The 27,812-nt window shown below is 46.9% G+C and overlaps 1 protein-coding gene across 1 annotated transcript in view; it reads right to left on the reverse strand.

Annotated features, from left to right (window-relative positions):
* The window catches only part of ABHD15 (abhydrolase domain containing 15), a 35,385-nt gene extending 7,987 nt beyond the window's left edge, over nucleotides 1–27,398 (reverse strand). The window contains exon 1 of the mRNA XM_069221433.1: nucleotides 26,471–27,398. Coding sequence (XP_069077534.1) covers nucleotides 26,471–27,336 — 866 coding nt within the window. The 5' untranslated portion in view covers nucleotides 27,337–27,398. The remainder of the gene's footprint in view (nucleotides 1–26,470) is intronic.
* Nucleotides 27,399–27,812: the final 414 nt, after the last annotated feature.

Here is a 27,812-nt window from a genome sequence, read left to right on the forward strand (position 1 = left end):
ATTGGTGACGAATGGGAGGAGTCTCTGGACCCTCTGGAGTCTCAGTTGGAGCAAATGGACTGGTATGAGGAGTTAGGAGAAGGCAGTGGACTGGACACCTCTCCAGATGCTGGCATGTTCTCACCTCCTTCGGTGGCTACAGAGGAGGGAGCATCATATGCAATGGTGGTGCATAGGGCAGCTGAGGTCCTGGACCTAGATCTAGAGAAGCCTACGGTGCTGGTCAGGGTAACCTCCTGACTGAGGTGCTTCAGCTGGGGGTTTCCACATCAGAACTGATTTACCCTTTAATGAAGCCCTCATTGATGTCCTGCTGGGGATGTGGTCCAAACCCAGCACAGGGGCACCAGTAAATAGGACAATAGGCCGCCACCATCGCCCAGCTGCAAGTGATCCTAGCTGCCTAACACAACACCCCACCCAGGAGAGCTTGTTGGTCCAAGCCTCCACTTCCCATGGCGCTTTCCCTTCCACTCGCCCAGATAGGGAATCCATGAGGCTGGACTAGCCTGGGAAGAAAATGTTTTCTTCCTCCAGCCTGGCACTGAGGTCAGTAAACACCTCATGCCTACTGGGCCAATTTTCCCATAATTATTGGGATACGGTGGCACAGGTGCTGCCTCAGGTCCCGCAGGGTGTGCGGGAAACTCTCTCACAAGCAGTTAAAGATGGTAGAGATGCAGCCAAGTTTACTATCAGGTGTGGTTTGGACATTACTGACTAGTTGGGTAGATCGCTTTTGTTGATGTTGGCCCTTCGTCGCTACACCTGGCTTCATACATCTGGCTTTTTGGGGGATGTCCAGGCAAACCTTATGGACATGCCCTTCGATGGGTCCCACCTATTTGGTGAAAAAGCAGACTCGATGTTGGAGTGCTTAAAGGACTCCCGGGCTACGGCCAAGTCCTTCGGTCTCTCAGCGACCCCTCGTCAACATTCCGTCTTTCGCCTCTTTTGAAGTTTTGGAAGGGGCGGGGTACCACACCATCTACATGCCATCCACCGTCCTCCGTCAGGTCAGCATCCTGTGCGAGTATGAGGTTGTAGTACCTTCAGACCCAGAGGGTCTTGCCAGATGTCATCCACCACCCAGCCCCCCTCCTTCACAGCACCCAAGTCCTCCTATTGTGATTCTGCAAGACCACACTCATTCATTTGGAGGAACGATTCAATTTCATCTTCCTCACTAGTGGTCCATAACATCGGACAAATGGGTCTTGCAGGTCATACAGAAGGGCTATTCCCTCCCCCTCCACTCATTCCCTTACTCTATGCCTCCGTTAAAAGAACGGCTGATGGAGGATCACATAGGGGGTCATTACAAGTTTGGCAGTACCAGGACCGCCATGTTGGCGGTCGCGGTTGCACCGCCGACGGCCCGGCGGAGAAGGCTGCCAAATCATGACCATGGCGGCCTTCCCAACAGAAGACAACCAAACCACTGCCAGTACCACCAGTTTGGTCATGCTGCCATGGACGGCGGTAGCCACCTTGAGGCCGGTGGACACCATGTTCCCACCAGACATATTACGAGGCTGCACACTGCTAAGGGTTCAGCCGTGGTTGCACCACCACGAAAACCCTGGCGTAACCAACTCTATAAAAGGAGACACGCACCTTCTGGAACACATACCTGTCTGGAGCCGCCATGGAAACTGAACTGGACGTCCTCCCACTGCTCCTGCTCGCACAATGACTCTGGAACAAGCGACAACGACAGTAACCATGAGTAGTCACACCTACCAGACACTGTAGAGGAAACCCAAGTACACACGGACACAAAACATACACATCCGGGACGGCAGGTGACGGCAACAGACACACGTAACCACACACCCACACATGCACACCCATACTGCACACCATGGCCAACACATGTACAATACACACAACTAACCGCAGACACACAGCACCGGCACAGTCCAACTCAACAATACACAACACTACGATTCACACAACTACAACACAACTGCAACAACACAAACTCTTTGGCAAGCTAACTCATTACACATCTCCACATGACACTACATACATACAACAACACGTAACAACACCTGGCAGCCAATATACACAATCACACAACCATACAGCGAGGCATATGTCATACCACGCTAACACAACACACAACGCTTCTGACATACCCATCACCACACAAACGCACGCCCACACAAGTGCACACAACACCACCATTACACATGTCAACACTAACAATATACAAACTATCAACATACAGGCATGTTCCAAACACAAACATATCCTACACACAACACACAGCCATCACAGCGGGACACATGGCGGGCCACACCCACACATGCTGCCCAGACACAACACCTAGCACAACCAACATACACACACTTCACTCACACACAAACCAAGGCAGGCAAGACCAAAAGAGCCATGTGGAAAGAAAGGCAGGACAAGTATGTTACCCACAAACCAACAACTGGTTGGGCCAGATATAATAAATAGATCCATAAATATGTGGCAATAAATAAATAATTATGTACAAAGAGAAGGCCATTGGCTAGTCCAAACTTCAAAGTACACAAGGCACAAATGGCACTTCTGTGTGCGCCTACATGACTCCTGACTGCTGGATGACCTCCACAGGGTAGGGGCATAAAGGGAGCAGGCACCTCAGGGATTGGGAGGCGGCAGAGGTGAAGTTTGGGCTTGGGTTTTGGAGGGGGGTGTAAGGAAATGCCTCCTTGGCATGGTTACCCCCTAACTTTTTGCCTTTGCTGATGCTAAGTTATGATTTGAAAGTGTGCTGGGACCCTGCTAACCAGGCCCCAGCACCAGTGTTCTTTCCCTAAACTGTACCTTTGTCTCCACAATTGGCACAACCCTGGCACTAGGTAAGTCCCTTGTAACTGGTACGCCTGGTGCCAAGGGCCCTAATGCCAGGGAAGGTCTCTAAGGGCTGCAGCATGTTTTATGCCACCCTGAGGACCCCTCACGCAGCACATGCACACTACCTCACAGCTTGTGTGTGCTGGTGGGGAGAAAATGACTAAGTCGACATGGCATTCCCCTCAGAGTGCCATGCCAACCTCACACTGCCTGTGGCATAGGTAAGTCACCCCTCTAGCAGGCCTTACAGCCCTAAGGCAGGGTGCACTATACCACAGGTGAGGGCATATGTGCATGAGCACTATAGCCCTACAGTGTCTAAGCAAAACCTTAGACATTGTAAGTGCAGGGTAGCATAAGAGTATATGGTCTGGGAGTTTGTCAAACACGTACTCCACAGTTCCATAATGGCTACACTGAAAACTGGGAAGTTTGGTATCAAACTTCTCTGCACAATAAATGCACACTGATGCCAGTGAGCAATTTATTGTAAAATACACCCAGAGGGCATCTTAGAGATGCCCCCTGAATACATACCCGCCTTCTAGTGTAGGCTGACCAGTTCCTACCAGCCTGCCACACACCAGACATGTTGCTGGCCATATGGGGAGAGTGCCTTTGTCACACTGTGGCCAGGAACAAAGCCTGTACTGGGTGGAGGTGCTTCTCACCTCCCCCTGCAGGAACTGTAACACCTGGCGGTGAGCCTCAAAGGCTCACCCCTTTTGTTAAAGCGCCCCAGGGCATCCCAGCTAGTGGAGATGCCCGCCCCTCCGGCCACTGCCCCTACTTTTTGTGGCAAGGCTGGAGGAGATAATGAGAAAAACAAGGAGGAGTCACCCACCAGTCAGGACAGCCCCTTAGGTGTCCTGAGCTGATGTGACCCCTGCCTTGAGAAATCCTCCATCTTGAGTTTGGAGGATTCCCCAAATAAGATTAGGGATGTGCCCCCTCTCCCCACAGGGAGGCGGCACAAAGAGGGTGTAGCCAGCCTCAAGGACAGTCGCCATTGGCTACTGCCCTCCCAGAGCTTAAACACACCCCTAAATTCAGTATTTAGTGGCTCCCCAGATCCCAGGAAATCAGATTCCTGCAATCTGAAGAAAGAAGAAGGACTTCTGACCTATAAGCCTGCAGAGAAGGAGGAAGACAACAACCGCTTTGGCCCCAGCCCTACCGGCCTGTCTCCAACTTCGAAAACCTGCTCCAGCGAGGCATCCGACAGGGACCAGCGACCTCTGAAGCCTCAGAGGACTGCCCTGGACTACAGGACCAAGAAACTCCTGTGAACAGCTGACCTGTTCAAAACCAGCTACTTTTTTGCAACAAAGAAGCAACTTTCAAGGCATTCACGTTTCCCACCGGAAGCGTGAGACTCTACACTCTGCACCCGACGCCCCCTGCTCGACCTGCAGAAAACCAACACCTCAGGGAGGACTGCCCGGTGACTGCGAGCCAGTGAGTAACCAGAGACGACCCCCCTGATCCCCCACAGCGACACCTGCAGAGAGAATCCAGAGGCTCCCCCTGACCGCTACTGCCTGTAACAAGGCACCTGACGCCTGGAACCAACACTGCACCTGCATCCCCCAGGACCTGAAGGAACCGAACTTCGATGCAGGAGTGACCCCCAGGCCACCCTCTGCCTAGCCCAGGTGGTGGCTGCCCCAAGGAGCCCCCCGTGCCTGCCTGCACTGCTAGAGTGACCCCCGGGTCCCTCCATTGAAACCTAAACAAAACCAGATGCCTGCTTTGCACACTGCACCCGGCCGCCCCTGTGCCGCTGAGGGTGTGTCTTGTATGCCTACTTGTGTCCCCCCCAGTGCTCTACAAAAACCCCCTGGGCTGCCCCCTGAGGACGCAGGTGCTTACCTGCTGGCAGACTGGAACCGGAGCACCCCTGTTCTCCATAGGCACCTATGTGTTTTGGGAACCTCTTTGACCTCTGCACCTGACCAGCCCTGAGCTGCTGGTGTGGTAGCTTTGGGGTTGCCTTGAACCCCCAACGGTGGGCTGCCTATGCCCCAGGACTGAGACTTGTAAGTGTTTTACTTACCTCCTAATCTAACCTTTACTTACCTCCCCCAGGAACTGTTGATTTTTGCACTGTGTCCACTTTGAAAATAGCTTATTGCCATTTTTACAAAGACTGTACATGATATTGTTTTCATTCAAAGTTCCTAAAGTATCTAAGTGAAGTAACTTACATTTAAAGTATTAACTGTAAATCTTGAACCTATTGGCCTTGAGTAAGTCTTTGAGTGTGTGTTCCTCATTTATTGCCTTTGTGTGTACAACAAATGCTTAACACTACTCTCTGATAAGCCTACTGCTCGACCACACTACCACAAAATAGAGCATTAGAATTATCTACTTTTGCCACTATGTTACCTCTAAGGGGAACCCTTGGACTCTGTGCACACTATTTCTTACTTTGAAATAGTATATACAGAGCCAACTTACAACAGGGGGTCTTTGGGCTTAGACTTGGGAGGGGTTGACTTATTGGCAGGGGGAGGGGCATGGGTACTAGCGGGGGCAGTGGAGGACTTGGAGGTTTGGGAGTATCACGGGGTGGGAGAGGAGTAGGGAATAGGGAAAACTCGAGAGGAACACCTTCTTAGAGACACAGGGTGGTCCTGGTAAAAAGGTTTGGGAGTGGAGGTAGAGGGAGTGGTTGTAGGAGGTGTCTTGGTGGATGTTGTGGATGCATGCGCCTGTGAGGAATGCTTGTGGGTGCTGGGTGTCCGTTGGATGGGTGAGTGTAGGTATTTATCTGTCTTGGGAGGAGGGGGGAGGAGGTGCTGGGAGATGCCATGCTGGATGGGTGACTGTCTGTTGGGGTGGTGTCTGCAGGTATGAAAGATGTACTGCATGTGGGTGTGTCAGTGGTTGTGGTGTCTGCAGATGTGATGACTGGAGTGGATGTCTGCAGGTCTGATATTGTGCTGACTGTGGGTAAGATAGGAATTGTGGCTGGATCAGTGAATGTTGGTGTTGTGGTTGCAGATGTGTCTGGTGTAGTCTCTGTGAAGGTGGGGGTGGGGGGGGGTCTCTGCAGGTAGTGAGTGTTGGTGTGTCTATAGTTGGGTGTTGTTTGTGTGCATGCCGGTGGTGGGTCTTGTGGTGCTTGTGTTTGTCTGCACTAGCCTTGGATCGTTGAAGTGGATGCATGCTTGTCTATCTGTGTACTTTGGCTGGGTTTGGGAAGAGGGGATTGGGAAGAGGTAGGTAGAGGGGGGACCGTAGACAAACGGTGACTGGCTGCCGGCAGTGTGGAGGCCAGAGCCTGAAAGGATCTCTGTAGGCCAGCCAGTGCACCGTGAGTGCCCTCCAGGAATGCATTGCTCTGTTGTATCAGAGTTGCCAGTCCCTGAATGGCATTCATGATGGTTGACTGACCCACAGAGATCGACTTCAGGAGGTCAATAGCCTCCTCACTGAGGGCAGCAGGGCTGACTTCGGCAGGGGGAGTGGTGCCTGCTGCAATGGAGACACCCACCCTCTTGGGTGAGCGAGCACAGACAACTGGGTGGGGAGCTACTGGGAGTGCAGTGGTAGTAAGGGGGGGTGGCAGACTGAGATGGTGCTGGGGTGGTCTCCGAAGGGTCCACCACCACCAGGGAGTGTCCACTGTAGGAGGATTCCGAAAATGACGTGGAAGATCCGATCTGCCCTTGTGGCACTCCCATTGCCCTCTGTGCCACTGGATCCCTCGCGGTTTCTGGTAACAGCACTCTGGGTCCCGTGGCATGCAGCGTCCCCACTCGCCTCTGCCCCTTCGCCTGTCGATGTTGATGCACACACATGGAGAGAGAAAGAGGCGGGAGGGAGAGAGGATTAACATATACCTCACATACCCACATGTCAACATGCACACCTGTGAGAATACATATCCTGGCTAGACTATCTCAGGTGCCAATACACAGTTCCTACATCATGTCACAACATGTCAGTACTACCCACCCCTCTATGCCAACACTCACACCTACATCTAAATCCAAGTAGGTCAGCACGACTGCAGTCATCCACATGATCACCACCAAAGCCATGTTTCCTTGCACATCATGCCCTGGATAAAGTACAGTTGACTCCCTGATTTCACATCACACTCTCCATACACCTATTGCAAGTGCAGCTGAATGAACAAGACACATCAGGCCTGTACAGTTACAACAGCTGAACAGTCCATGTCCTTAGTAAAATATCCATGACAGTGTTGACAACTCTACTCACACACCACACAGCATCTGCCTGTCACTTTACATCGCTGACCTAATACTCTGTACAGTAATGCCAATATATATGATATAACGGATTTAGCCACTACAAGTCAGACACCCATACAGGTGACATCTGATGTGTACAATACAATTCTGGAGTATAGGCATGTGAGTAGCCTGACACAAACGCAGAGGAATATCTGCAGACACCAAACACATATATCACAACTAATTATACATATTAGTGCATCTACAATAGCCCATATTGCACATATTACACATCCATACTCAATCACTGAGTGCAGTGTTACAACTAATGAACTCCAGGAACACACATATGGCATCATGGTCCACATACAAAACCACCACACATACATTTTCACCGGTAGGAATTCACAACATGATAACACCGCCAAGACACACAGCATGTCAGTTTTGTGAATACCTGTATTTAAGCCCAGACAACACACATCTCAGACGGTAAAGACATGTAAGCATTATGCACACATGGACCAACACCACTGCCTTTGCACTGACAACACATCCCACTACTACAAAAGGCAGGCTGAGGAGAGAAAATACAACATTTGATTCACATCAACATATCATAAGTCATTCAATACCCAATCCTGTCCTAATCTGCCACTTCAGCTAGGCCAAGGGTAGCAGACATTGTCCTACTCCATCGGATGTGTCCCCAAGTATCCATTGAGACATGATGTAGGCAGTAACTAAGCATTGTTGCGCTGTAATTGCTAGGGCATTGGCATACATGGCATATACATTACATATTGACAAAGACAAGGCCTGCCTAGGCACTTACTACCTCTAGTAGTATCCCATTGGGTTTAAGGTTTCGTCCCTGCAAGGCTAGCACTTAGAAATGCATGATGATTGCAATCAGACCAAATCAAACCTATATGTAAAAGTATCCTACTTTAGCATCCTTCACATACCCTATAGATATCAGATGACCAATATATAGGTATACAACTTTCAAGCCATTACTCCAGTCCTATACAGGCTGACCATACATCGGTGGTGGAAATGTAATGGCTGCTCATATGGAGTCAATACCATTACCAGTACTTGATGTATATAGTCCCTGTAATAAAACGAGAGTCACACAGTTGCTTATACAGGTATGCTATACAGATGGGAGTGGACTGACACCTTAGAGCCACATATTCTCAAATGCAGATGGTTGGAGCAGGTCACACTCAATGTATAGGGTGATACACAAGCTCATATCCATAATAAAGGCAGGATGGAGTCACACGTGCCAATGTCATCAAACCATCTCCACAATCCAGACATGGAAATGTGTTGATACGGGAGATGTACAAGCACTGACAGCAAACCATCAAAACACATCTACAACTTGCACTGAGGCCGGGTGGTTATTACACATTCCCACTTGTCTTACATACATGTTGCATTGACTACATTGTCGTATAAGCTACAGTGAGGCAGCTAATCCCATACAACCCAAGCCAAGTCCCAGAATTCAGTCAGTACTCACCCCCCTGTGGCTGCTGTGCTGCCCTCAAACGGTCATCCACCTCAGTGTAGGCCACCACCACCAAAATGCGGGCCATTAGGGGGGGGTCATTGAGAGGACATCCCCAGCTGGGCCTCTGCGGTCTTCCAGGCCCAACGTCTCAGGTCCTCCCACCGCTTGCAACAATGGGTGATCCACCGGCTGTGGACCCCCATGGTCCGCACTTGCTTGGCGATGGCACTCCACGCACTTGATTGGCGATGGCACTCCAGATCCCTTTCTTCTGATGGGTGTTTACCTGCATGGATGTCACAGACAAAAGGAGAAAGTCATGTACACTGGCACCATACTAACAGGAGTGGCCTATACTCATCTGACTCACCAAGTGCCCATACATACCCATCCTCTCTGCTCACACGCCTTCACTTTATGCCCTCTGCATGCATATAGTCCCTCATCAGTACACTTACCCCATTCACCGTCACATGCACCCCTTTCACACATGCCTATGGCATTGGGCTCACCTGCTCCTCTGGTGCCCCATATAGCTGCCATTACAGGGGTAGAACCACTTCCACAAGCTTCTCCAGCTCTTCTGGGGTGAAGGCTGGGGCCCTATCATCTGCAGGATGTGGCATGATGGCTCCCAGAAACAGTACACAGCAGCTCAGGTTGTGGAGGTCTTGTTAGTAACAGTGTCAGGAGTCAAGTGAGCAAGGCTGCAGAAAATGGCGGTCATGGCTGCAGAGTAGAGGACAGTCACTGCCAGCGGTCCCCGCCACTGGCCCCATTCCTCCACAGGCAACAATGTTAACCAATGACAAGTTGCACGGCAGTTGCGACCGCCTACCACCGTGACGACATACACCGGCGGACTTGGGTCACTTCCAACTGTCCAGTGCAGCAGGACAGGCATCTGCCATTTTGTGCACATATGACGCATTTATGTGCCAAAATAAGTGTGCCATACAGATATTCGCCCAAATGGCGGAGTAAGCCTATGTGGTGCCATCATGGTAGTGCAAAGACATGTGACATGCATGACACAGTGATGTGATGTGGCGGCATATCTGATGATGGTCATGTTTAGATACTCAAGAGGCACACCGGTGGTGGCACTATATTGGTATATCACATTACTATTCTAATGATCAGTGCATGACAGCTCAGTCTGCCACATATGGTACATCACACATGTGATATGTGTCCTTTACGACTCACAGGTTCAGCGATGTGCTGCAAGGATGGTGTCCAAAGCACTTCAGCATGGCCATATTAGTATGTGTCTGCAGAGCTACGCATGCCCTACAGTGTTAAGTGTGTGCTTTTTTTACATGTTCTGCTTACATGTGTCAAGCGAATTTCTCAAATGTACATTCTTTCCTCTCTACCTAGATATCCTGCCATGAGGAGATTGAGACAAACACCAGTTGTACCGTCCACTAGTGACCTTGCAACCATGGAGGACAGGCATGTCATCCAGACCTATCGTCTGAATCGTCAGACCATCGTGGATCTATGTACACAGTTGCAGCCTGATCTCTTACTAGCCACACACAATCACTATTGCATCCCTCACACAGTACAAGTCCTGTCAGTGCTACACTTTCTTGCCACAGGCTGCTTTCAGAATACCTTGAACTTGACAATAGGGATGTCACAGCCCATGTTCAGTCTTGCGTTGAAGGGTGTACTGTGTGGTGTGCATTGTTGAAACACCTGGACAGGTACACCAAGTTCCTCCAACATGCGGATTTGGCCTATATAAAGGCAGACTTTTATGATATGGGCTCATCCCTCATGTGATAGGGGCCATTGATGGCACACATATAGCCCTGGGCCCTGCTGTGCCAATGAACAGGTGTATAGGAACAGGAAGAACTACCACTCCATTAATGTTCAGGTGGTGTGTCTGGCAGACCAGTACATCTCACAGGTCCCAGCCAACTTTCCTGAATCTGTGCATGGCTCCTATGTTTTGAGGAACAGCAATGTCCCACACATGATGGCACGACTACAAACAGAGATGGCCTGGCTCCTTGATATTTATGCATTTGAAGGTGTTTCATTGTTATGGCACCTGTCATCACATTCTACTCTGTTGCTGTACCTGCTATTTCAATGGTCCTACATCTTTTTAACACAGGTGACTCTGGCTATCCTAACCTTCCCTGGCTTTTGACACCAGTGAGGTACCCTGCCACGGATGGGGAACTCCATTTCAATGAGGCCCACAGGAGGATTAGACGTGTAATTGAAAGAACATTTGGCCTCCTAAAGGCCAGATTCAGGGTGCCTGGACCTGTCTGGAGGTGACCTCCTCTATTTGCCCCAAAAGGTATTCCAGATAATAGTAGCCTGCTGCATGCTCCACAATCTAACCCTGAGACATCAGATACCATTGCTAGCTGATGAGGGTGAGGCAGCTGGACCAGTGGCTGGTAATGCTGACATAGCAAGTGATGAGGAGGCAGAGGAGGGAGGTGCAGCTGACTCTAGGACTGAGCTCATCAATCAGTACTTCCAGTGACATACAGGTATGGTGAGCGTAGGTTTGCAAGTGGTGTATATCCCCATGAATTGCTGACAATAGTCCTCTTGAGTTGCTTCATCAGTGGGTGTGTAATGTGGTCCTGTCCCTATGTGTGTGTTGGTGGAGCTGACTGATTGAATGTAAGGTGCACAGTAAAAGTATCTCAACTCTAACAAGTGTACTCACTGCAGTTTCCTACATTCACATCTCCACTGTACAGACCACTATTGAGCTATGTTTGCTGCATTCTCCTGTTCTCATGCCACTGTGGTATTGAAATATGTGCCTCTGCTACCTATGGCTTGAGGCATTCATAGTCATTTGCCATTGCTAAATGATTTGAGAATTGAGGGTTGTACATGTCAGATGGCAGCTAAAGTGATTTGTGGTGAATATTCTGTGACTGGTGATGTATAGGTAATATCTGGGTGCCCCTGCGTAGTAGGTATTCTACACTGAGCTCTATATCTATGGGCTGCATATGTGCTTTGTGTGGCTCCATGCCTTCCATCCTAATGGTAATATCTGTCATTGTCTTTTTGCAGGTTGGAATACTGACTATACTCTTGTGTTGCCCTGGATTTTTGACTCTCTCATCTGTTCTGGAACATATGTGTTGTACTGTATCCCCTGCTGAAGATGCCTCCCTCTTCTGTCCATTACACTGCCTGTTGGATGTAGGGGGACATAACCTGATCACATTTTGCAATCATGACAATTGTTGATGTTTTGTTGTATACAGTAGCTGTGTTCCTTTATAGTGCATATAATGAAATTGTGACTACAAATTTATGGTGCATATATTGTCCAACAGGTGATGAGTGAGGTCATGGTAGATGGAATCAATTGAGTAGGTGATACAGCTGTTGGTTGCATAGGCCCTGTGTCCATGTGCCAATGTGAAGATGGAGCTATGTCATTCAACAGTCAACAGGGTGTCTCAGTGGCACACAAGGGAGACAAATCATGTGAGGCTCACTTCCTGGCAGTGGGTTGGGTCTTGGCATCTGCTCCAGCCGGATGTCTAGATGGACGTCCACATTGGCAGGGGGTTCTTCAGCTATAGAGGGAGGGGTGTATGAGGGCTGTGGTTCCCCTGGCAGGGCCTCCATTCCACTAACTGCCCCTGATGTGGATAGCTCAGATGTTAGGTTGCTAATGGAAAATGACTGCTGGTGGGTGGTAGAAGCATGCAGGGTGGTGTTGATAAACCTCATCACCCCTTCAATGTAGGCCATGGTGGTATTGTGTGCCTGCCACTGCTGTATGACCTCCTGGTGGTATTCCCTCTGCACCCTTTGGGTTTCCCCCAAAATGATGATGATCTGGCCCATCTTTTCCTGGGATTGTTGGTATGCTCCCAGGACTTGGAAGATGGTTTCCTGGTAAGTAGAGTCCCTTGGGGGCCCCATCCTCTGGCAAACATCTTCCCTCCCAAGCACTCTGCCCCCAGGTACTTGTGCCCCTGGCACGGTGTGCCCACTCCCAGTGTTTGCAGGACTTTCATTGTCTGGCGTGTGAGAGGTAGAGTCAGGTCCCTGTACTGTGGGGCACACAATAGTTTGAACAGTCCTTGGGACACAGGTTGGGAGACGAAGGGTTGGTTGTGATGTAGAAGCCCCAGGTTTGGGGGGGGGCAGTTGATGTGGGCAGGGTGAGACAGGGGGTCTTAGACTGACCAGGTGTCCCAGATGGGCCAGGTAGGTCTTCAGTGTCCAGGCATCCAGGCATGTTGTCCTTACTGGTGCCTTCATCCTGAGGGGGGCTGGAAGTCTCTGGTATCCTCTGCGTGGTGGCACTGGCAGGGGTATCGGTGGATGGAGTAAGAGAGGGAGTTAAATCTTGAACATGTGTTTGGTTATCTCTGTCATATGCATACAGTGGCTTGACATGATTCCCAGCAATGACAATGACAGATACTGCACAGCATACCATTGGTGACATGTATACCATACTCCATTTAGGTTGGTGCCATTCAAATTTAGTAACTTTGGCTCTGTGAATAGGTACTGGTACCGTCTGAAAGTTCACATGACTGTTCTGCACTGTTACCTAGTGAGTATTCAGGCTTGTTAGTTGTGAGAGGAAATGGCTGGACTTAGCAGCATGGTGTCCCAGTGGGAGGAGGGTATGTGAATATGCAAGGTTAATTGTGCTGTCTGTACATGTGCATGGAGTCTGCCACCTTACATTCCATACCATGGTGGGTCAATTTCTGTGTTGTGGATCCTCATTAATGGCCAGTTGGATTAGTCACAGTGCTGTAGCTGTGTTTAGCCTTGTTTGACATTGTGTTGTGCCACTGCATTGCTATCATTGCCATATGGTGGTCCTCAGTCGTACCATCTAGTTGGTATAGCAAGTACAATTGTCATAAATTCAAGGGATGTGATGTGCATATTCCAGGTATTCACATAGATGGGCTAGTGCATTGTGGGAGTTGTAGTGATAGTATTGGCCAATGCTATCCGTGCCTTTGCCAAGGGCTGTGTGGGCAGTTGGGCTGGGTGGAGGTGTGGCATGCAGGAGAGTGGGCATTAGGTGGATAGGCGGGAGATGTAGTGAGACATACAGTACATTGGGGAGTATTTGGGTAGTGAGGAAGCATACATGACACAACTGTTGTGTGACATGGAAGTTGTGGGTGATTACTAGAGTCCAGTCCCGCAGGTATTCCAGTCAGGCCCTCGGTATGCAGAATGTCCAAGACCTTCTACTCCAAAGATGTGAACTGTGGGGGAGGTGGCAAAGGCCCACTGCCAGTCTTGTGCACAGCGATCTGGTGTTGTGATACCATGGAACGCATCTTCCCCCTAAGGTCATTCCACCTCTTCCTGATGTCCTCCCTTGTGCGTGGATGTTTGCCTACTGACGTGACCCTGTCGACTATTCTCTGCCACAACTAAATTTTTCTGGCTATCGAGGTTTGCTGGACCTGTGCTTTAAACAGTTGTGGCTCTACCCTGACGATTTCATCCACCATGACCCTCAACTCGTCGTCTGTGAACCTTGGGTGCTTTTGTGGGGACATGGTAGTATTTGTGTTAAGGGTGGTGGGGGTGGTGTTGTGTGTGTAAGGATGCAGTGTAGGGTGATTGATGGGGTGTGGGTGGTGCTTAGTGAGTGATGGACGCTTGTGGTGTGTGTGTGTGGTCGTTATGTGTGTTTTGTGTTGGTAGTGCAATTGTGTGGTGTGTGCTGAGTGAGTGTGTATATGTGCCTATACTGTAATGGTGCTATATAACTGTATTTGCCTGCTCTTGGTGTTTGTGAAATTCTAATTTGTACCAAAGGGTTAAGGGTTGTATGGGGGTGTGTTATACAGTATAGTGCAATGAGGAGGTGTGTCTGTTGTGTGTTATTCAAAGTGTCCAATGTGGTGTTGTGTTCTGACAGTAGTGAGTTCTGAGAGCAGCGTTTCGCACCGCCAATGGTTTTCCACAGTGAAAGAACCGCTGTGGTGATTTGTAGCTCATAATATGGTGGGTGTAATTGTGTCGGGCTGGCGGTGCTGGTGGTGGAACCGCCTTTTCCCGCCCTCCTGTCTCCTGGTGGTGTCGGATTTGTGGTTGTTTTTTGGCGGTCTTCACGGTGTGAGCCGTAATACGCCGGTCGGATTACCACCAACTTGGCAGTCTTTTTGCTGCCGCCACTGCGGTGGTCTTCCGAAAAGACCACCAAAGTCATAATCAGGCTCATCGTCTTGCTCCACGAGGACGTTTCGGCTCTTTTAGCCAAGGGAACCATAAAAAGGGTCCCAATGTCAGAAGTAGGTAGTGGTTGTTATTCCCACTACTTTCTGATACCCAAAAAGAACAAGGGTCTTCGACCTATTCTTTGCGGGACGTCAATCCCTTCCTCAAAAATGAGAAATTCAAATGCTCCCTCTGGCTCAGGTCTTGCCTGGCCTAGACCAAGGAGACTGGATTGTAGCTTTGGGCTTGCAGGATGCGTATTTTCACATCCCCATCCTGCCTGCCCACAGGCGTTACTTGCGGTTCAAGGTGGGCAACGAGAATTTCCAGTTCACCGTGCTCCCCTTCGGTCTCACCAGTGTCCCTCAGGTTTTCACCAAAGTGATGGCGGTGGTAGCAGCTCATCTGCGCAGGTTAGTGGTTTCAGTCTTTCCCTACCTCAACGACTGGCTGTTGAAGGCTCCTTCGCCCCAGGCTGTCGTCACCCACCTTCAAACTACAGCGAACCTACTGTATTCGCGGGAGTTCACTGTAAATCTGCAGAAGTCACACCTGACTCCCTCTCAGAAGGCCCTTTCATCTGAGCTGTTCTGGACACAGTGCAGTTTCAGGCTTATCCTCCTGAGCAGTGAGTCCAGGATTTTCAGGTAATGATTCTGATGTTTTGGCCTCTATCCTGGATTTCGGGTGAGACATACTCTGAGGCTGTTGGGCCTCATGGCTTCCTTTATCTTGTTAGTCAAATATGCCAAATGGCATATGAGGGCTCTGCAGTGGGACCTGAAGTTCCAATGGGCACAGCATCAAAGGAATCTCACTGAGAGTTCAGATGTTGTAGGGAACTGCAAAAGATCTGCAGTGGTGGTTAGTGAACTGCGATTGGGTCAGAGGCAGACTCCTCTCCCTTCCCTAACCAAAGTTTACAGTAGTGACAGATGTGCTGTTTCTGGGATGTGGTGGCCATCTGGGAGAGATGGAGATCAGAGGACTCTGGTCTCAGGCGGAATCTAGACTCCATAACAGCTTACAGGAGCTCTGGATGATCCGACTAGCACTGAAAGCATTTCTTCCTGTGCTAAAAGGGAAGATGGTGCAGGTGCTCATGGAAAACACCACCGTAATGTGGTACTGCAACAAGCAGGGTGGTGTGGGGGCGTGGACCCTTTGTCAAGAGGCCCTGCGTCTCTGGACATGGCTGGAACAACAGGGCGTAACCCTGGTGGTTCAACACCTGGCAGGTTCTCTGAACACCTGAGCATACAAACTCTGCCGTTGATTCCTAGCAGATCACGAGTGGTGTCTCGACCCGGAGGTGGCTCAAGGACTCTTTCAGCTTTGGAGAGAGCTTTGGCTAGATCTTTTCACATCTGCAGAGAACGCGCAATGTTAGCAGTATTGCGCACTGGAGTTTCCAGGGCGGCACTCGCTCTGCAACACTTTTTGTCGTGAGTGGAGTTCAGGCCTCCTCTATGCCTTTCTGCTCATACCACTTCTGCCCAGAGTTCTCAAGAAGATCAAGAATGACCAGGCCCAAGTAATCATGGTGGCTCCAGACTGGGCACAGAGAATCTGGTATCTCGAGCTTCTGAAAATGAGAATCAATCCTCCGATCATGCAGCCCCTTCTGGAAGATCTTCTGTTGCAGCAACAGGGGGAGGTTCTCCACCCGAACCTGTCAACTTTGCGTCTTCTTGCATGGAGATTAAGTGGTGACAGTTGACAGCCTTTGACCTTCCTCCCGAAGTCTGTAAAGTTATTTTAGCAGTCAGGCGCCCCTCCACTGAGATGGTATACGCCTGCCATTGGAAACGCTTTGTAAATTATTGTACAGAAAGATCTATTGATCCTCTTTCTGCTTCTCTCTCTGACATTCTTTATCTTATCCCTTGCCCAGTAGGGTTCTGCCTTGGGCACTCTCAAAGGCTATCTTTTTACCTTATCAGCATTCCTTCCGCTGCCTGATCAGCCTTCATTATTCAGATCACCTATTGTACATAGATTTCTTAAAGGACATAAGTTTTCCCCTATGCCCTTTGTTATGCCTCAGTGAGACTTAAATCTAGTTCTCACATTTATCATTTGTACTTCCTTTGAGCCACTACATAAGTGTCCCCTCACTCGCTACTTATCATCAAGACAGCCTTCTTAGTGACAATAACATCTGTCAGGAGGGTGAGCAAGATGCAGGCTCTCTCATCTAAGCCGCCATATCTCACCATTTTCCCAGACAAGGTGGTACTCAGAACCCATGCTTCTTTCCTCCCCAAGGTGGTGACCCCATTTTACCTGGGTCAAAACATCACCCTGCCCACCTTCTTTGCTCCACCACATCCCTCTAAAGAAAAGGAGCAACTCCACCGGCTGGACCCAAAAAGAGCGCTGTCATTCTACTTTGACCGCACAGAAGATTTCTGGATAAATGACCAACTCTTTGTGGGGTACGTGGGAGCAAAGAAGTATCAGGCAGTGCAGAAATGCACCATTTTGCGCTGGGTTGTTCTCTGCATTAGGATCTGCTACGCACTGGCCAAGAAGCAGCCTCCTGAGGGCTTAAGGGCTCATTCCACCAGGGGCAAGGATGCTACCACTGCACTAGCAAGAGGTGTTCCAGTCCTGGATATCTCAACGTGGGCATCACTGAAGACGTTTGGAAGATACTACTGCCTGGACAATCAGGTATGTAGAGGCAGGCATTTTGCCTGTTCGGTCCTACAGGACTTTGTATTATAAGGAGATACGTCCGCAGCCCACCACCAGGAGGTCATGGCATGGGTATCTATTCTAAAGTAAGGAATCTGCAGCTAGACATCTCTATCAGATGAACAAGTTACCAAAGGTAAGTAACTTCTGGTAGAGACTCTATCTAGCTGCAGATTCCTTACACCCACCCATGCCTCCCTGCTCTGTGGACACATCTGGTAGGGTCAGGGATTGTCCCTTTCAGGGCTCTAGTTTTTGCACAGACAAACTGATAGTTCTTTCCATGGCTCTGCGCCTCTGGCGTGGAAGTTAGTGGAAAAGGAACTGACATACGTGCGCCTGGGTGGTGCCTTTATAGATGATGTGATGCCACAGACGATGCTGACGATGCCACGTGGATCCCAACGACACCACCCGACGGCCTGCGCAAGGTTATTGCTCAGCAAAACTTCCGGACTCCAAGCTGACGCCAAGAAATTCTAAGGTAAGGAATCTGCAGCTAGATGTAGTCTCTACCAGATAATACATTACCAAAGGTAAGTAACTCTTTCTTTTACATTATACTTCTTTTTAATATTTTAATGTTACTACTATAAAATCATACATATATATGTATATACAAAACAGATACACAAATAATAAAGCTAAGAAACATATACAATTCAAATACAAAATAAATTAATTAATTTAGCCAATAAATTAAATATAAAACATTTACAACCCACCAAAAACAAATTTACTAAAACTACTATAAACATTAAAAACGTAAAAATAAAAACAAATAATATAAAATATAAAAAATAAACAAATAATACTATAAAATATATTTAATCTAATATTAGGAAAAATATTGGAGTCTGGGAATATTAGATATACTATTTCCACTCCAGTTTCTGCAAGAGTAGGGAATGTGTTGGACATTGGAGGGGGTCAGATGTACTTTTCCTACCCCAGTCTGCACAACAGTAGGGAAAGTGCTACACTTCAAAGGGGTTACATTTACTAATCCCACTCCAGCCTAAGCAGCAGTAGGGAAAGCAGTAAACTTTGGAGGGGTTGTGTTTACTATTCTTACTTCACTCAATGCAACAGTAGGGAAAGTATTAAAATTCAGAGGGGTTAAATTTACTATTCCCCCTCTAAACAACGGAACAGAAGGGAAAGTGTTTGACTTCGGGTGGATTAGAGTTAATATTTTTTCTCCAATCAGCATTACAGTAGGGAGAGTATTGGACTTTGGAGAAGTTAGATTTACTATTCCCACTCCAGTCTAAGTAACAGTAGAGAACGTAATTCACTTTAAACACAGTGCACATATTAATAATTAAACTGTAAATATAAACTGTGTTAATTAACATAAAATATATGTGTATTAAAATATAAAAAAAGAATTACTTAAATGAAAAAGAAAGGAAAAAATCAAATTACATAAATTCAACTTCTCCAAACTTCTCAAATTTAATTGTTAATAAATTATGTATATATTTTTAATTTACAATTTTTCTAACATTTTTAATTTATTTTATGGTGTTTGTGAAAGTTTGTGCTATTATGTATTATTTTAATCTTCCTTTAATTGAATTTATGTTGAGAGAAGTTGAATTTATGTAACCCTGCTAACCGAGGTTATTTATACTCAGTCCACGGTCTATCACAGACAGTGTCTACACGGAAACCATATTTGTGGCACTTGTGCGACACACAATGAGAACGGAAGTACATAAGGCAATGGCAGCAGGGAGTGCGCCAGGTCCAGCAATGCCTGGCGTGCGTGCACCGCTGCGTCCTTTCTTGTGTACCCAGCTGAACTCGCTTGTGTGAGGTGTCCCAGGAGTCAGCCTTGGTGTCCCTCATGTGCACATATTTTTTCCACGTGTGTGTGAAGGAGGCCGAGGTAGTCCCTTCATGGAGAACTCGGCCCCATAACACATGCATGCTTGCGAAGCAACCTGCAGAGTGTAATCCAGTTATTGTTTGTGTGGTTACCAAGCAAGAGCTGAGCTGCTTGAATATGTCTCTCCGGATTAGAAGTGTATCTTGTCATCAAGCTCTGTTGGTTTACATTTCTGACTTGCAGTATTTAGACATTGCTCCAGGCTCGTCTCAAAGGTCAGCTCTGTTTGTTTAACTTTGATTTTAACGCTATCCATCTGTACGGGTTTGAAACACCCTTTGTCTAAGAGCTGTCACTTTACTCTGCTATTCTTTCAATGAGGTAATTAGCCCTTCGTTCACTTGCAATGTAAACGAACCCCTCAAAGCGTTCATGTACCCAGGTGGCAGATGCTGCCCAGAGGTTTAGTAAAGGATGATGACTGGCCAGGGACAGTGTTCCACAGAACATGCGCTCTAGGCACTTGCCGCGTGACGCACTCACTCGCCCCTCTAACTCTGAGGCAAAGTGCTCCCCATTTAGCCTTGTGCCCATTTCTGAGCATGGGCACAAGGCTAGGAGGGCAACCTTTACCTGGGTACCTCTTTCTGTCTTGATTAGTAAGGTAGCCTACTTAAAACCAACTGTGCATTTCAGCCTTCCCAGGTCAACAGAATGAGCCCTGGTGAGTTGTGAAATAAATACACTCATCATTCAAATGTCAAGGGGCAATCAAGTTTGTAACTTTTGTCATCTAAATGTTCAATATGAGGTCGTAACATCACACTCGTAGCGCGTTGTTAGTGTCGGGCAGTGTCTGATATCAGCACGGTATATCAAGTCCTTTTTAATCTCTCCTTCCGGCCGCCCCTTATTACTCTTTCATGCCTCCCCCTCCTTTCCTAACTCCACCACACCCTACCTTAAAATACTTTGGTGTGGCCTCATGGCGACTCAAATAATATTTAAGCGGCTGACATGACAGGATGCTAGATGGCTAGGAAATTACTGAATGTGCGTAGGTGGGTTTCTTCAGCACGGCATTATGTGGGCAGTGTTGCATCAAACCAAGGCTAAAAAAATGCCCTTTGGTCAAGATGGTACTGTAAAATAAATGTATTTATTCATCTTTTTATATCAGCATATATCATTTCGGTCAGAAATGTTGTACAATAGGACATATTTTCATTTGGCACCTATGACAGTAGCTAATTGGGTGGAATTACAAATGCCAACCTGCTCCTGAGTGAAAAGTCTTAGGGCCAGATGTAGCAAGCAGTTTTTCCCATTCTGTGTCTATGGGAAAATGTGTTTGTACATATGGCCCTTAGTCATTCTGCACAAACAAGAACAGCGGGGGACAAACACCTAAGTGCGGTACAGCATAAAGCATATACAATAGAAATACACAGAGGGGGCGGAGGCTGCCCATTAGATTTGCAACTGCAAATTCATGTGTTCACAGTTTGGTGTGCATGTGGGATATTTAATCTTCCTTGCTTTCAGGTTTGAAGATGTTAATACTGTGTGTACTAAATTCCCGAAGTGATGGGCATGGCCCTACATCAGTAAGGGGGAAGTAGCTTTTATAAAACATAGCTTCCCTGCTAACTGGGCTGAGAAGGGCTGCGTATTTCTGTTCTTGAATTCCGCAAGAAGCTGAAGGCCCGGCTTTTCAATTAACCAAGTTACCAAAGGCAGAGCTAGGCACACACCCCAACTCTGCTTCAGGGTCTCCTCACGGGCGATACTGCGCGTTACAAATACCCATAACATATCTTTCTTCCATTCAAACATGGAATTTGCATCTACGCAACATAAACATTGCTTTATAAAAACACATTTGCTATATTTATTTTGAAGATCCGGCAACTCAAACTTGTTTGAGTTGTGACCTGTCAAAGCTGTTGGGATCATGGCTACATACAGGCATTATACAGATATACAAACATGGCTGTAACATGCTCTACCTGCTTTGCCACAGCCGGAGAGAAGCTCCAGTCGTGCTTGTAATTCCCGCCTCGCCTAAACAGGTTCTCTGAAAAGGGAGTTTGCGGTTACATTTTGCATGAGATTTGTATGCCGAGTCGTGAACTGTGGAGAAAGTAATTCATATCGAAAGTGAGAAGTCAGAATCCTATGACCCGAATACTTTTAGGCACAGCTTTCTTGTTCTGTACATCGCGCCACCGAATCGAAAAGTGAATGAAAGTGATCCGCCATCTTGAATTTTCTTCACCTGCAAGGAGCCTAAGGGTCTTTTCAAACATAGAAGGCCTGGTTATGTGTACCCCAATGTCAGATATAATTACCGCAACCGCATAAAATCTGACTCTGAGGTGTTCAGAATCTATTGGGTTTGATAGTTATCTCTTGTTTCGAATTGAATCCATAAAAATCAGGCCTGACTTTTGCAATTTAGTGTTTAAATCACCAAACTCTGTCCTTCTCAGTATTTATCTGGTATTTTTCACCAGTTAATTTCTGTTAAATTTGACCTGCCAAAATGTAATCATAGTTTACGAATTACAGAGAACGCCTACATTCTAATGTAATCCTAAATAGAAAACTGGCGCAAATATATTTTGCAAACAATTTTAATTTGAATTGATGGTATGTATGTTCGTTTTACAGTCTTAAATGTCAACAGAATGCTCTGATACAGCTTTACCTGTTCGCCAGACTATTTTTTTTTTTTTTTTAACAAAAGAAATATGTAGTATACATGACTAGAGGGACTTTTGGTTCAGCGTGCTTCATCTACTCTTAAACCGCTTACTGCAATTTTTCCCATTGTCTCCCTTCACTTTAAGTGACTGTACAATGCAAATGCACATTGTTCACATCTGCCTAAAAATAATTACTTTCTTTTTAATACAAAGGTGATTCAAAATTTGTTTTTTGTTTCTATTTCATTTTTATTTTAACTTTGAATACCAGCTATTTATTTTTTACTGCAATTCAGGTGCCAAGTTAGATGTTTAAAGTTGTTGTTGTTATAACGTTTCTAAGTGTCATTGTAACATTTTATCTGCCTGAGATTTCAATCGATTGTCAGGTGATGATTTATTCTTTCTACCTTACAAATAATAATAATTAAACACATGGATCAATAAAGGGCGTGATATTTAAAAAATATATATCACTAGCAAAATAGTTTCATTTTTGATTTTTGCAAGCATGTGGCAACCACAATTAATATGGAATATGTTTTCTTATTTTTCTGGCACATGCTTACAATAAAAAAATAACAAAATAACGATTGCACGAGCTTGCCAAGGCCAGACCTATTGGCTTTAGCAATGCTTGTTTTTTACTGTAGAAATAACATGTTTTTAGATTTTTTTTTTAATGCCTCTTCCACAGGGCAGGGTTGGCCATAAAGTATTTTACTGATACTTTTAAGAGTTGAACCAGACAGGAACGCTTTTCCATTTTGACAGTACTCCAATTGGATGTAGTTTACCTAACAACTTAAAAAACAGGGGTGACCCTATACTCCCAATGGGAACTCCTAATGAAAATCTGTGACGATGGTTCCCCATGCAATATTCTTGGGGAGTTTGTGATAGATTCGACAAACAAAATAAGGATTGTTACAGCCAGATTAATACAAAAGAATACAAATTGAATGCCCAGTGTGAAAAAATAACCTTCTATGTACTTTGGAAAGCATTTGCATATTTATTTTGATATTAGGATGTTTTGAGTCACATTCGGTTGTAAGCAGGTAAGGGGAGTGAGCCCCAGAAATCCTACAACTTAATCAAGTTGGGGACTAAGGATTTCAAAGAAGAGTATTTGGCCATCAGTACACAGCCCTTGAAAATATTACACCCCACATTGCTGTGCAGAAAGGATTTTGCAGTGTAATATAAAATTCATGGCTTTTTCATACAACTTTTATGTGGTAGATGTTGGGCGCAAATTCGGACATCCAAATACTGGTGGTGTTTGGGGGAAGGCAGCCATATCCGTGTACAAATATTTACTTACTCTGGTACAAAGTCCAAGGGACAGTTGGAAGAGGCACCTGTCTGGGGAAGGGAAACGGTGAAACAAGACCATAACAAGCTTAACTACTGCTTCAGTTAAGGCATGGGTATATTTTTATGTGTTTTCTTTTTGTGATGTGCCAGTGCACCAGGTTTATCTTTTGGATATAGGAGATGGGGGGCAGTGGTAGGATTCAAGCAAGAACATTGTTCGAGAGACGATATTGCAAGAGTAGACTTGAAAGTGTCATGGAAAACATAAGATCTTTTCTGCGGCTCCCACCAAAGCCGGAGGGAGTAGAATGGCTACTATTGCTCTTTTGAGTTCAGTTTCTATCAGCCACCCTTTGCCCACCTGTGAGTGTGTGGCACATGGATAGACGTTGTTTCATGCTTCGGATCCACATGCGACTTTGGTCGCACAAAGAGAAAGTTTGGGGGCTTCTGTACAATGACATAAAAGTTGAGGAGCTCTGGTCCCCCAGAAGTGCTTTATAAGATGCTCAGGGCATAAGAAGCTCCTACATGAGTAGCATGTGGCACACTGACAAACATGGTAACCACAGTGAAGACCTAGGGGAACACGGAGAAGGTATCCGGTTCTGCGGGCACGTAGAAAGAGCATGTAACAATGGCACCCGGTGTATGGAACTCACACTGCCTTGATGACCTGGGCCAAGCCATACATATTAACTTCTATGCACTGCTCTATGAACCCTGGTGGATACATATGGCAATACTGCCCTCCCTCTTCTAAAGGTCATCCTTCACACAGCTGCATGGGTCATCAAGTGTATGAAGATATTCAACCATGTCACCCCAAGGCTAAAGTAGTTACTATGGCTCCTCCTTCAGGCCTGGATCATCTTCAAAGCGAGGTGCGTCACATATAAGTCCCTCTACTTAGACCCCAGACTACTTAGCAAACAAACAGCTTATATGGAGATCACTGCCAGATGACGTCACCAGACAGGAGATTAAACACGCAAGAAGAAGAAAAAAAAAAAGACATGCCTTCTCGGCTTATGCTCACAGGGTCTGAATCCACACCTCCATCAATATCAGAGTGGCACCAACTCTAAACTAATTCAGGAAAAAATTGAAAACTCACCTCATCAAGGAACACTGCCTCTGACAGGATAAACTCACCTCATTAAGAATTTCAAATCTAAGCTGTCACCCACCTTCTGTTTACTTCGTTGTGTCTGTTCCTGGGTTTTCCCCCTGTACAGCACTCCATTGTTCATTAGCTAGGTTTGAGTTATAAAAATACAAAAGCATACATTTACGGAAAAGTTATCCTTTAAAGAGAATTATGAATAATTCTCTCTCCCAAGATAAAAATCCTTCTACTATTGGTATCACCTGATTTTAACCTGTAGTAGAATATACTGTGCCTTTCAAGCAGTAGTATTATCCTGCTCAATATATCAAAAATCAACTCTCAACCTTGACTTTGATTTTTGGGTACAGTTGACCTGGTAAGTATATCTCAAAGACTAGTTTTTAGGTCAAGCCAACCAGACAACATGGCTATCTGGTTGCAAAAGACATATTGTGGGCTTCCCAAGAACATGGAGGGGCTTGCAGCTGCCCAGTGCTTACAATTGTTTGGCTTTGCTGTCAGTCTTATTTACCTGCTTCTCATTCAATGGCTTGCCTTATCCAAAATAATTCTGTCCCTCCCCTGGAGCATTGCCAATTTACTTGTGCCCTTGTACTGCTCACTTTTAGGGAAATACTTTTTTCTTTTGTCTTAAGTGCTCCACAAGGATGCATGTGTTTTCCAGCAGTCTCCTTTGTGTGCTTCTCTTCCTCCTTCTACGCACTGTGTTGCTCGCTCTCATTCATGTGCTTCTCCCCCACACCCCTTTGTGATGCTCTTGACTTCATGCGCTTCTTCCCCTCTCATTGGCCCACACTATTGCTCCCCTCACAAGCATTAAACAAAAAACGCGTTGCATGTTTTTTTTTCTTTTTATTTACTAATCCCTAACAGATAGGTAAATTAAAAAAACAAAACAAAAAAAAAGTTTCCATTTCGTTTTCTATGTGCGTCCCTATAAAATTATGCAGGCGGCCGCGTCATAGGCTTTCTTTTATTGCTTTTCACAGCATCGATTATGCTGTACAGCATTGCTAAAAACCATTGGCAATGCATGATGTTTACAGGCCCTTACTGCATGTGCTGTGCTGGGCCTTTCGCTTTTAACCGGCTCTACTGTATTCTACACCAAGAAGGACTACAAATGAGTCTGAGCTTGGGAGAGAATCCATTCCAGAGGGGGCATTCTGCCACCCACACGGGTTACAAAACTAATTTCAAGGGTGTTTGAAGGTGAGAAGACCAGCAGCAAAAATAAATGAAGTCACTTTTAAGTGTGAGCTATGCGAGATGACATACATCTTTATTTATTTTATAAACACGTCGAGTGGGACATGTTTAGTGAGGGATAATTCATCCTTTGGGGGGGGCGGAGGGGCACTGTAATAATGAAACAACAGCGGTTCGCAGTTGTTCCTCTGAAATACTTACTTCAGAAATAAGTTTAAATAAGCCGAGCTGGGAGTTGAGGGAGGGTTGGGTCCTTTGGCTCGGGCAAGGGGTGGCCTCGCAGAAAGCATAGGTTGTTTAATTCTTTTTGTTGCTCTATGTGGTTGTCTTGCAGCTAATGACTGTTGCGTCCATCAGCATAAGACTAGGGAAACTTCGCTAATGCGTGGAACCCCCTCAAAATGTGGGTGGAATTTGATTCATCCTAGAAGCCCTCTAACTCAGTGTGTGCGCACCAATCTTGCACTATATTGTCCTCTGCTGTGCAGCTAATGCATGGGAGTTGCCCCGGAATGTAAATGGGGTATCAGCACGCTTTCACTGGACTCAAAAATACACCATCTTATCACTATCTTTCAGACTGCTACCAGAATAATTTCTTGCTCACGTGTGGGTCCCCACGAGTGCATTAAAGGGGCCTGGGTTTGCAGTAGCATGAACTATTTTCCTTGCTTGCACTGGGCCCATGGCATCCTTGCTTCGCTACTTCTCATGTCCCCACAGATCGAGGTTCATGTTTCCCTCAGATGCCCATGTACATACCTGGAGAGGCTCATTTTTTGGTGGATAACGAGAGCCCAGTTATACAGCCAGGGCTGTCCGGCCTCAAACCACTCCTGGCATCGGAGCACAGGCGAGATGCAGACAGCGGCGGTCAGGTAGCTGGACGAGCCGCACTCTCCCAGGTAGGAGAGCAGAAGGCCAGACCCTGAGCCTTCACTCACGGCAAAGAGCGCAGAGCTCGGGTGCCTGAACCGGATGTAAGCCACCACCTCTGCCAGATCTGCCGGGTCCCCAAACTGCTGGAGCTTCAGAGTCGTCAGGGGGCATCCGTTCTGCCCCCTTCTATTGAAAATCACGGGGTAAAATCCTTGGTTCAGGGCATGCAGGCAAAAATCCTGAACGTTCCTGGTCATTTTCCCAAAGGCGTTAGGGATAACGAGCAGCACCGGAGGAGAAGTGACGCTGTTGGTAGCCCTCCGATGTTTCGAAGTGGTGCAAGGCCCTACTACCCAATCCAGGGCAACGATCCCACCATCCGGCAGCTGCAAGTGGTCCCTGGCGGACTCCAGCTCCCGGTCCCCAGGCAAAAGCTGGTGGTAAACGGTCTGGACGTGGGCCCATTTCCTCCAGAGCCAGCCCGCCACGTCGGGGTCGGAGAACTTGCGAAGCACCTTCAGCAGACAGTTGGCCAACGCAGAGGGCTTGCAGATCAGCCTGCAGCCGCAGGGGAAGCCCTCGTTGTCATGGATGAATACATCTCCATCCTCACCCTCACTAACCTCTTGCTTCAACGTGTTTGAGCGAAACAACCCACAAAGGATGCTTCTCCCGATGCATAGTAGCTTTACTATCCAACTTTGAAGGGTTAACACCCGGTGCCAGGCGTTCAAGTTCCCCTCTGGCATCGTGGGTTCCTCTTGGACATTGACAGAGGCAGGGCTGCCGCCTGAACTGCTCCATGCAGGTTTCATCAACACAATCCTTTTCTTTCTCTGCTACTTAGCAAATTATTTATTTGTTCGAGGGCTCAGCTCCCTGACCATTGGGCGCAGGGTTGTGAGAGATTTAACTGTCTCTATGCCAAAATCATTCAGGACACAATTCCCATTTGAACTGACGTGCCTGGAATAGCTAAACAATGACAGAGGAAGGGCCCCTGTGTTGCACGTTTGCAGTGTTGACTTTTGCTCTAACATTTATCAGCGAAACTGGCTCCCTGTCCGACACATAATCTAGTGTTATTCGGCAAGGCGCTGATCCTGAAAGATTGTACACAAAAAGACACAACTTAACTCTCTTACAAGCAGTTCCTTCCAGCAAAAATCATACCATAGATAAAACTATAACCAACGGAGAAAATTAAAAAAACTCTCCCATTTGT

This window comes from Pleurodeles waltl, chromosome 3_1 (assembly GCF_031143425.1).
Source record: "Pleurodeles waltl isolate 20211129_DDA chromosome 3_1, aPleWal1.hap1.20221129, whole genome shotgun sequence".
NCBI classification, from domain to species: domain Eukaryota; kingdom Metazoa; phylum Chordata; class Amphibia; order Caudata; family Salamandridae; genus Pleurodeles; species Pleurodeles waltl.